Below are 11,975 nucleotides of genomic sequence, written 5' to 3' on the forward strand. Positions count from 1 at the left end.
AGTCCGAAGTGCAATAGGTGGTGAGGTATGTGTAAAGATAAAGCCCCGGGGCCAGACAATTTCTCAATGGCTTTTTTGCAAGAGTGTTGGGGCATAGTGAAGGATGATGTGATGAGGGTCTTCCATGAGTTTCATTGTTGCCACAAATTTGAGAAGTTCCTCAATGCTACTTTTATTGCACTTATTCCGAAGATAGCGGGAGCCATTGAGTTGAAAAATTTACGTCCTATTAGTTTGGTAGGCAGGATCTATAAAATTATTTCGAAGATATTAGCTAATCGAATGAGCATGGTGATGGACAAAATCATTTCTAAGCCTCCAAATGACTTTGTATGTGACCGGCAAATTTTGGATTCAGTTTTGGTAGCGAACGAGTGCTTGGACAGCCGGTTGAGGGATGGTATTCCGGGAGTCTTATGCAAGCTGGATATGGAAAAGGCCTATGATCATGTGTGCTGGGATTTTCTGATTTATATGCTGAGGCGTGGCTTCAGTGATAGGTGGTGTAGTTGGGTGAAACATTGTGCATCTATAGCTCAGTTTTCTGTTTTAGTTAATGGCCAACCCTGTGGATTTTTTTAGAGTTCGAGGGGCTTGAGACAAGGGGATCCGTTATCTCCTTTTCTCTTTGTTTAGTGATGGAGGCACTGAGTCGCATGTTGGAGGCAACGGTAAGGGGAGGTTTTATTGCTGGTTTTTTAGTGGGTAATCCTAACACGTGCGTTTTCCATTTCCCACTTGTTGTATGCGGATGACACCTTAATTTTTTGTGATGCTAACAGTGGACAGCTTCAAGCTTTAAGGGTTGTTCTTTTGTGCTTTAAAGCCATTTCAAGGCTCAAGGTGAATTTGGAAAAGTCGGAATTGGTCCCGATAGGAGAGGCAGATAATATCAACCATCTAGCAGAGTTGTTAGAGTGCAAAGTGGCCTCTCTTCCTATGAAATACCTCGGATTACCTTTGGAAGCCTCTTTCAAAGCAAAAAATATTTGGGATGGTGTGGTAGAAAATGTAGAAAAAAGATTGGCGGGTCGGAAGTGGCTCTATCTATCAAAAGGGGGGAGACTAACTCTCATCAAAAGTACTCTCTCAAATCTTCCTACATACTTTCTCTCATTATTCCCTTTAACGGTGGGTGTGACCAATCGGATCAAAAAACTATTTAGGGCCTTCTTGTGGGGTGGCATGGGAGAAGAGCAGAAATTCCACTTAGTAAGCTGGCAAAAAGTGTGCTGCTTGAAGGAGATGGGAGGCTTGGGGGTGCATAATTTATTCTTTTTTAATAAAGCTCTCATTGGGAAGTGGCTATGGAGATTCCAATCGGAAAGGGAATCGCGAAGATTCCAATCGGAAGGGGAATCGCTATGGAGATTGGTTATTGATCGGAAGTATGGCTGTGATTGGGGGGGTTGGTGTTCCAAGGAGGGTAGGAGTACTTATGGGGTGAGCCTCTGGAAATTTATTAGAAAATGGTGGAAGGTGTTCGTAAAACACACTGATTTTGAGGTGGGAGAGGGTACAAGAATCAGCTTTTGGTTTGATGTCTGGTGTGGTGAGAGAGCCTTATTTTCTGTTTTCCTTGGAGTATTCAGATTGGCGGCAAATCAGCAAGCCGCTGTTTCGGATGTAATGAGTCGAGCTAACGGTAATGTACATTTTTTGATAGGGACTTAAACAAAAATAACGGTAATGTACATTGGAATATGATCTTATCCAGAAACGCACAGGATTGGGAGGTGGATGAAACAGCGGGTTTTTACAACTTTCTTTATTCCAAGAAGATAGGAGGAAATGGGCGAGATTGAATGTTGTGGAAACACTCGAGGAGCAGAAAATTTTCAGTTAAATCTTTCTATAAAGTGCTGGCAGCACACCAGCCCAGTGGGTTTCCTTGGAAGGGTATTTGGAGAGTCCCTTGTACCCCCTAAAGTTGCCTTTTTTACTTGTACCGCAGTTTTAGGAAAGATTTTGACAGCTGATAATTTAAGGAAATGTGGTGTGATTGTGATGGAGTGGTGCTACATGTGTAAAAGCAATGGCGAATCGATTGAGCATCTTTTTTTGCATTGTGAGGTGGCAAGGGAATTATGGGCAGGTATTTCAGTCAATCTGGGTTGACTTGGATCATGCCCAAAAGTGTGGTGGATCTCTTAGCAAGTTGGAATAGGAAGCATCATTGCTCCCAACTAGCAACGACGTGGAGGATGGTTCCTTTGTGTCTTTTATGGTGTATTTGGATGGAGCGCAATGAAAGGTGCTTCAACAACAAGGAGAGAACTATGGGGGAAATATGGAGTTTTTTTGTATTTTCTTTAGTTCAATGGTTTGTTGTTATTGTATTAAAGGGAGGGAATGCCCATGAGTTCTTGCTTTCTTTTCAACTTTCTAGAATGTAATTAGGTGTCTCTTTTGTATACTTCCCGTGTACATGGGTTGTGCCTAGTTTCATTCAATCAATAAAGTTTCTTACTTATCAAAAAAAGCAATTTGACGTTGTTCGCGCACATTAGCCTCCTCAAAGTAGTAGAACCCCTCACACTCCTTAGCACTGCCAATCGTCTTCACCGATGATAGGTCCTAAAAGACACAATAAGGCTTCGTTTGGAACCTAAACTCATCTCAACTCTTCATTATAACTTTTTCAAATCCCAACACAAAATATAATAAACAATTTAATTTTTTCAAATCCCAAAATAATAATAATAATGAACAATAATATTCTAACAATATTTTATCATCTCAATTCAACTCAGTTCAACATCCAAACGCACCCTAAGAGGACAGAAATTTAGCCGAGCAATTGAAATTTTTTGTCAACTGGCTAATGGATAACAGATTGCATGATAAATTAGGGACATGAAGAACAGATTCTAGTTTTATAGAGTCAGAGATTTGGATACTCCCTTTGCCTACAACAGATGAGAGTGAACCATCTGCAATTTTAACTTTCAGATTTCCAGCACAAGGTGAGTATAAGGAGAAAAGTTGATAAAAATCAGTCATATGATCAGAAGCACCGGAATAAAAAATCCAAGGAGTTTTGTGCCGAGAGGTGGTACTTAAGGCTTTCAAAGAATTACCTCTGTGTGCTAAAGAACCAGAAGGGACACTCGTGGAGGACTAACCCAATGCATGAAGGGTAGAAATCATTTTATAGAGTTGCTCCAACTGTTCAGCGTTGAATGCACTGCTTGGAGTGGGATTTTTGCTCTTGTCCCCTTGAGGTTGCTCGGCTTGATGATCAACAGCAGCTTGGCAACCACGGTTTCAACTGTTGTCTTGGTTTCCAATCAAATGGTTTCTCGTGTATCTCCCAACAGGTGTCTTTTGTGTGTCAAAGTTTTCGGCAATGCTCACACCAAGGACGTCCCTTCTGTTGTCTTGAACCTGATCCAGCAAGAGTGCCCCGAGACACCAAGGCAGACATCTCAAGTCCAGTATGTCCAGCAAATACAATCTCCTTCAGCATCACCTTACACCTATTTTCTTCTCGCCTCACCTCCGAGAAGACTTCGCATGTTGAAGGCAGGGACGTCAGCCAAGAATTCTTCAGCGAACGTCATCCAAGTCTCAGTTAAGACCTGCAAGAAATTCAAAAACTCTTTCATTTTCAAGTCGCTTTTTGTATCGCACACTATCGCCAATTCACTCTCATTCTTCTTCGAAACTCAAATCGAGTTCTTGCCAGAGGGTTGTCATCTCCATGTAATAATCCGTGAACTCCCTCTCCCCTTGCCTCATCTGCCATAACTGAGTCTTAATCTCAAATATTTGGGAGGAGTTTTCAACATCAAAATATGTTTCACGGACAGGGTCGTCCCAAACATCTTTTGCCGAAGGCAAGAATAGATAGGTCTTGCCGATGGAGGGCTTCATGGAATTTACAAGCCAAGCAGTCACCATTGAATTTTCTAACTTCCATTTTTTTAGGGAGGAAGAGTCGGTTGAGGCTGGCTTTTTTGTCTCGCTGGTAAGGTATCCTAGTTTTCCTTTGCCGTCGATTATGAGCTTAATCGATTGGGCCCATTCACGAAAATTCTTCTCATTCAGCTTCTCCAGCATGAGTTGAAAGGATGAATTATCAAGTCCAGTTGAACTCATGGTGGAGATAGCTTTTGTTTCACTATCGTGAGTTTCATAGGTCATCGACCCTTTGTCGTTGACGGCAGTTTCCGCCATTGATAGCTAGGTTTTTCTAAACCTAGCTCTGATACCATGAAATCAGAGTAATCTTTCAGTATATTTTTGTACATGCTAGTGATCTCTATTTAAGATACAAGAGAAATATCAAATGAGGAAAAAATTTCCTAAAACAAGAGCAGGAAATCTGCCTAACTAATTGACAAAAAACCAAAAACTTCCTAAATAATATCTACCATAAATTACTTCACAAATATCTCGATATCTACCACTAATTACTCCATCTCCATATTTATCCGGATCTCCACATTATATAATAAAAATTACTCAATCTAGAGTCCTATTTCCAAGTTCCGAGTTTTGCTGAAGTTAATTCAACTTCTGTTCTCTCTCTTTTAGAACATACCATAAAATAAACAGTTCTAGTATTCAAAGAAGGGAGGGGCATGAATTAGTCACAGATATTTAATAATATCTCTAACCTACTTCAACCCCTTCCATTTCAATAGCAACATAGAGAAAACAGTGGATATCAATTTGTTCATTAATTAAACCAAAAAAGGACCAAATAAAAGAGCCCCAAATGAGTTGCAGGCATACCCACAAGGGAATCATTGCAGGGAAGTTAAAGGGACAGATCCCTGCACAAACACCAAGTGGTTCTCTAATGCAGTATGTATCAATACCATTAGATGCATTTGGAACAAACTCCCCCATTTGCAGAGTTGCCATCCCGCAAGCATGTTCAACCACCTCTACAAGCAAAAGAGAAAGGGAATGAGGTCATGAGCTCATCATGAGCATATGGATCCGAGCTTAAATCATTGTTGCTAAATGAGGAAAGAAACTGCAAGACTTGTATGCAGTGACAAACCTAGGCCACGGAGCACATCACCTCGTGCACCCTTCAACGTCTTACCCTGTTCTATTGTAATATTCATAGCAAGCTTATCCTGAGAATAAGACATATTGTGTCAACCAAATTAAAATACACAAGTTCAAAAGTGTAAACAAACAAATCAAATTGCAATAAACTCACAATATCTCTAAGGACGAGCTCCTGAAACTTGAACATTATCCGTTGGCGAGTGGCATTGGGTGTGTTTTTCCACAAAGGAAAAGCTTGCTCTGCTGCAGCAACAGCAGCTTTGAACTCTTCATAGGTAGTTAAAGGAACTTGAGAAACAACCTCTTGTGTTGCCTAATTAAGACACCTAAGGTATTAAAACACCGCTCATGGAACCAACTATATCAATAAGAAAATAAAAGTTTGACTACACAAGTTTATGGGCTTACAGGATTTAAAACGTCAATAAGTGCACTCCCCTGCGAATCCACAAATTTTCCTCCAATAAAATTAGGAACCTTCAACTACATTTAAATTTCAGATAAGTTGAATTCTTCGATACATTCAATGGAAAGCAGAAAGAAACTGAGAGGAAATACAACTAGAAACCAGACACATACCAATAAAAAACTAGAAACCAGATACAGAAAAGGAAACCTATCCACATCACCATTTTCTTTTCACTTTGGAACTTACCGGCTTGTTGTTGTTTTGCTTTGAACCTACGGTTGGAGCAGCATTTGAGTCCACAATCATAGATCTATTGGGTCTCCATGACTTAAAACTTCTCTCTGCAAAACACTTTCTATCAACTAAATTTTATCAAACTACTGAATTGACAAAATTATTGGGGTAGAGCAAAGGAGATTTCCTCGGGATATTTTTCACTTCCTGTCTAGTCAAATATTTCACCCTAACTATACAAAATGCCAACTTTCAAGCCTACTAGTCATTTAAAATGCACATGCTTTTTAAGCATTCAAAGACACAGAGCCTAATATCTATAACCACTAATAGTGAAGCTCCAATCCCATGTTTGGTTTATGCAACCAAAATGAAGAAGATGAACCTTGGATCCTCCATAAAAAAGTCCCACCAGTGCGATCAATGTAGGCATTCGAAAAAAATTAGCGTACTATGAATCATTTATCTAGCTTCACTGAACTTGCAAGTTACTCCCTTCAATTAAAAAAGAATATTGCCGTTTAATTCCTAATCAATCCACACCTATCCCCCAACATGGATCATATTCATTAAACCTACGGCCATATTAGGGCACTAACCCCTAGGGGTTGGCTCAAGTGGTAAAAGCCTTGGGCTTGGGGGTATGCTCCCCCTAGGTCTAAGATTCAAATTCCCTTGAGTGCAAACAATCTCTAGGGGCCATCAGACTGGGGGATTTTTTTCCTTGAATTACATGATGTGCATTTGCGAGAAACTCCTAGCCAAGGGCCCGTGCACCCCCGGAATTAGTCGGGACGCTATTCCTAGACACTGAGTGCCAATAAAAATAAAAATAAAGATTTGGGCACTACTTTCCAATCATGAGGCCATGATAGTACAGAACCTACAATTCAGCATGATGCATTCCACACAAATCTACAAATCACAGCCTCTGCATGATCTATTTGATTTAAAAAGCTTAAGTAAATTTCTGACCTGACAGATTTCCTTGGCGGATCTTAGCTTTGAGATTGTACAAATGTCTTGGTGTTGACTGCAGCTCTGGATTACTTTGCTTGAGAGTCTTAAGCACTTGACGAGGTTTAATACCAGCTTCTGTCATAAGTTTGATTTGCCTGACTTCTTCCTCAGTAAAGCGACGACTATAAGGATGTTCTGACATGTCTTTTAATGGTTCATGGTTGTGTTCCCCATTTTTTATGGTTAGCACCCAGACGTCATCTTCCCTCTTACCTATGGCTTCAAAAGGACAATTTATAAGGCGTGAACTAGCTTTTCTCTTGCGTTTACTCTCATCAATCTTACGCCTATTACGATAAACACCTCCTCTATCACAACCAAGGATCACTCTTCTATCCTTCCTAGACTTCTTGATAGTAACCACATATCCTTGATTAGCTCCAAAGTCACGAACGTATTTAATAAGGTCTTCACGATCTTCAAAAGTTCCAGATGTGGGCGGAAGCATCTTTCTCTCCTCTGCTTCTTCTACCTGGCTTTGTGTTTCCATTACTGATGGATGACAAGATCCCCAATGGAAAATAAAATATCAAGTAATTAGATTACAGGAAGGAAAACAAACTTATTCTATTTTGACAAGTAGTTGTCCATAAAAAGTGCAATCAGGGTGCAAGACCATTATGTTTCCAAGGGATTCAACCACACAAAAAACCCTTAGAAAACAAATAATGGGCATCGAGACCATTTAGTTACAATATTAGAGGCAAAGTTCACTTTTACATCAGGATCCTCCAAATAGCACCATTACAATTTTTTACTAATTTTTATGAGTAAGCCTAGTTCTATCATGTAGATTTCTTCAAATCTAAACCATTGCTTTTGAATTAAATAGTTGATAATTTACAACAAAAGTATTTATCAATTCTTTACTAGTAAGATAACAATTTATTCAATCAAAAGGGATATTACCCCAGTACGGAGGATCTATACAAGAGAAAAATATAACTAGCAAAAGTTAGGTTTAAAATGTGATAATCTGATAAATACTAACCTCATAAATGTTGTATTGGATGAATAATAATGTTGATATGACAAGATCTCAACCTTAGACTCCCAAATGGATTATTCTGGGGGCAGTGATTCCTTTAAAATCGTATGTTGAATATTTCACTAAAAAAGTTCTCCATCTCTCTCCCTCTTCACAAAAGTTCTCACTTCATCTCTCTCTCTCTCTCTCTCTCTCTCTCTCTCTCTCTCTACATAGATATATTTTTCAACCCCCAACAAATTCCATTCAGTTTTTTTTTTTTTTTTGATAAGTAATTCCATTCAGTTTTTTCAAAATAACCAAGCGTCACGACTCAATAATTTTGATCCAAACTCAGCAAATCACAAGCAAATTTGCTCTAGCCATTACAGTTTGAGTTCACTTGGCAGTCAGATATTTCCTTGCACTACATTTGAGTAAAGTCTACACTAAAATGCATTCTGATCTTTAATGGTTGTACAAACCCAATGTAACTTCTCACAATTATACATTACTAAAGGAAATGTTACCTGCTCCAAACCCTAACACAAAATGCTGCACAGAAAAACTTACCAGAATCGAAATGCAATGACAGCGCTAAAAATTGTCTTCATGAAATTTCTACGATCAAGCATGTGATTTAAATTAGAAAAGATTGACTATTGTTGATAATTCAAGACAGGTTGAACTCAAGCTTGTTCTAATCTCAGTCAAGATTACTGCCTTAGCCCAGTCCTATCATCTATTTAATGGGGTTTGTCTTTTCTCTTTTTTTTTTTTCCTTTTTTTTTTTTTTTTTGGCTAGATAAAAATGGGTAGGAGGGGGCAACCAAAGGTGGGGCTTCCCTACCTGGGCAAGACCATAGGTATACCCTACCCACTAGGAACTGGACGGGAGGAGCCTAGATGGCGGGAAGCCACAGGTGCTCCCTCAAGTCAGGTTTGAGCCATAGCTTAGACCTAATTGGTTTCGTCATTTATTAATGGATTTTTCTTTGGAGAAAAACATTGAAATGATTGTTCAAAATTTTACCTGTACTTACAAATTGTAAATTACAAGAAGAAAATCTGGTGACAGTTAGAAAGGGGACCTGCACACTTTTTTTTTTTGTTGGGGGTGGGGGGGAGGGGTAATGGTGTTGTACTGTCAAGTTTCCAAAAGACAAGTATGATCATAAGAAGCAACCTACACTACAAATCATGAAACATAAGCATAGCCATATCGAGAAAAAGTTCTGTAACCTATAAAAAAAAAAAATGAAACAAAAGCACAGCAGCACGCACTCACAGTTGGGACAATTGGGGGTAAACACATGAAAAGTGAACGAAAGATTCTGGTTATAATATTTCCTACCAATAAGAAGTGAGCACTAATTCTCCATCCAAAAGTGCTTAAAACCAACTAAGCAATCTGCCCTTTCTACTGTATTATAACTAAGCATTACTAAACAAGATTAGTATACAATGAAAAAGGACTAAACTGAACCCTCGTGTAGGACTGAACAAAATAGCTGGCCACTTTGTACTTCCATTTTATCGACCCGACCCGAACCGAAATTACCCAACCCGTACAGCTTCCGAATCAGAAACGGAAATTACCCGACTCGTTTAAAAAAATTCGGTTATTAGCCAATACCCGTTTAAAAACACTCGGTCATTAGCTCAGCAACGACAACTTTGTAGGCGATTGGATTCGATTCAAAGCATTTCACATATTTCTTCTTCAAAATTCTGTCATCCTTTCCAACGGAGAGAGAGTTCCCAATTTCTCTTGCAATCCCCCCCTCCTTTCCCATATGATAGCCTGAGCATCTCTCTGGCCTGGTTCCAAAAAATCAAGACAATAATAATGTCGGCGTTTTTGCACCAAAGCATCTACCTCCCAGGATTTTTACTTTTTATTTTCTTGTGAGAATTCAATGTCAGGTTTGACTCAAATCAAGTCTTTTTGAGAATTAATTATGCTGGATATATTTATAAAAAAAAAAAAAAAAGGAACAAAAGAAATCATCACTTTCCATAGCCCTGAAAGGATAGGAACTAGGCCACGCTGCCAGCACACGCCTCTTTCAAAAGAAAAAACAGTACAAATAAATTGATGAAGAAAAAATATTTACATCAGCCTACTATTTATCACACACTCCACACACTCCACTGGATTGTGTAAAAAAAAAAAAAAACACAGCACGCAGGTGTGCTGCGGCTACGGGCTGATGCCCAGAATTCCTCATTGATGAATATCTAATTTTTCTAGAAAATAAAAATTTTTAAAAAAATTTAAAAAAAAAAAAATTGGGTACCCATTTTCTGCCGAATCTGCTGTCGGGTTGGGTAATCGACCAACGGTTAAATGCCTGAATGGGATGGTCCCGTTTCGGGTCAGGTCGGAACTATTATTTTCCGGGTCGGGTCAGTGAACAGCCCTACCTTCGTGTGCTTTTAGATTATGTATCCTCCAACAACAAGAGGAAACGCATAAACCATTTTGAAATCTTCCCCTCTCAGACATTCATTTAATTTGGCACAAGCATGAGTATATCAATATGCTCTACTGGTTCTCATAGAGAAACTGCACCAACTGAATTCTCAAACTTAACAACCAGAAGCCAAAAACTACTCGACTAGCACTTGTCAATTTTCTCAACCCATTTGGAATTTATAGTTAGACCAACTTTCCGCACCCCATCTATCCTGTTCACATTGTAGACTCAAAACATCTCAACACGTGCACCATACACACATAACCATCTAACCCAGCAAACAAAACGAAATTACAGAATAAAACGAATCACCAATGGAGATATGCTACAAGCATATTAATCACGTATTCAACACATAGAAAGCGATAATCATTCTCAAATACAATAAAATATGATTAAAAAGGCGAGAAAGTTGAGGATTTTACCTATGAAAAATCCCACTACAAAGTTCCCTCAGAAGTGAAAATAGGGCTTGCAGACCCTGACCTGCTCCCCCTACATATAAACACCTGGAAATTACAAGCTACGAGAAGCAACAAAATACAGTTAATCAGAATCAAAAAACAAAAAAATAAGCACAGATCAACCGTACTTAAATAGAACATAGTTGTACTTATCCAATGAACCATAAATTATTCAGTGAAATAAGTACCATTTCAAAAAGAAAAAAAATATATACCTTTTGTGTATAAATACTAGGCCTGTTTGGTTGCTGGGAAACGAAGTGAAACAAGAAACTAAATGAAGCGGAAAAAAAATAAGAAAAAAATAAGAAAAAAAAAAAGGCAAAAGGCAAAAGAAAATCTTCTGAAAATTTGTGGGTTTTGGAGGAAAATGGATCGGGACGCCCACTAGTTTTGATAAACAAGCCCTCGTTAGTTTCTAAGACGAAAAATTCTAAGACAGAGTTCGAGACTTTCAGGCGCAGCCAGAACCACGCGTTACGGTAACTCGTGTGGGAGTTTTTGGTTTGAGGAACCGACATGGCGGAAGTTGATTAGAGGGTGTCTTTGACGTGCCTTTGTAGAAAGTTAAGAAAAACATTTCCACCTCACATGTTCAGACGGGTGTCCCTTTTATCAAAAGAACTAGTGATCTGGCCATTTCATTTGGTTTCAGTCCAATTTCAAATGGAACTTGAAACTGGATTCTTAAAATCAGGACACGTGTACTGTTCACTTGTCCCATAAAACGTCTATTTTGAAAACATTAATGTTTCAAATTCTTTAAAATGATAAAAAAAAAAAATTAATACTATTTTTCTTATTTTAGAGCAAATTTATTCTGCATGTAGATTTTTCTTTCTTTACCTCAAAATAGCGAGAACGTTTTACTTTTGTTGATTGAGATTTGTACGTGTATACTTACGTGATTATTACTATTTTATACATCCCTTTATTTTCAATAATCTTGTTAAAATATTGAGTATTGCTACGGTCCCGAATTTGGGATTCATAAAATATTTTGAATAATATAATTTTTTTTCATATATTTTTTTAATTATTATAAACATTTTTAAAAAAAATTCACAATATCATTAATAGTATTTTCTTAATCATTCGGTAAAAAAAAAATCTCATTCGGAATATTTTTTTAGTCCCAAATTCAAAACCCAAAGCATTTATTTAAAATATTACCATTCTCATACTCATGGAATATATTCATACTACTTTAACTTGTGCGTGGTAGTATGATTTATTTTCTACCATATTTAATTTATTGTGTAAATTAATTAATATCATCGATTTATTGTATTTTTATTCTTTCGCTAACCTTGTTCACCTATAAATAAATAAGAAAGACATAGACTTCAAAGTCTTTATCCCTCATTCTCTCT

The 11,975-nt window shown here is 38.0% G+C and overlaps 1 protein-coding gene across 2 annotated transcripts in view; it reads right to left on the bottom strand.

Annotated features, from left to right (window-relative positions):
• Positions 1-11,016, bottom strand: part of LOC108986827 — a 29,152-nt gene extending 18,136 nt beyond the window's left edge. Inside the window, exons 1-8 of one of the 2 annotated variants that reach the window (XM_035693412.1) lie at positions 10,818-11,016; positions 10,564-10,633; positions 6,647-7,183; positions 5,684-5,778; positions 5,437-5,511; positions 5,180-5,341; positions 5,015-5,093; positions 4,741-4,895 (exon numbers count right to left, since the gene is read on the bottom strand). In XM_035693412.1, coding sequence (XP_035549305.1) covers positions 4,741-4,895; positions 5,015-5,093; positions 5,180-5,341; positions 5,437-5,511; positions 5,684-5,778; positions 6,647-7,181 — 1,101 coding nt within the window. In that variant the 5' untranslated portion in view covers positions 7,182-7,183; positions 10,564-10,633; positions 10,818-11,016. Of the gene's footprint in view, positions 1-4,740; positions 4,896-5,014; positions 5,094-5,179; positions 5,342-5,436; positions 5,512-5,683; positions 5,779-6,646; positions 7,184-10,563; positions 10,662-10,817 lie in introns of both variants that reach the window. The other variant, XM_018959594.2, reaches the window with a different exon arrangement.
• Positions 11,017-11,975: the final 959 nt, after the last annotated feature.

The sequence above is a fragment of the Juglans regia genome, chromosome 8 (genome assembly GCF_001411555.2).
Source record: "Juglans regia cultivar Chandler chromosome 8, Walnut 2.0, whole genome shotgun sequence".
Taxonomy (NCBI): Eukaryota; Viridiplantae; Streptophyta; class Magnoliopsida; order Fagales; family Juglandaceae; genus Juglans; species Juglans regia.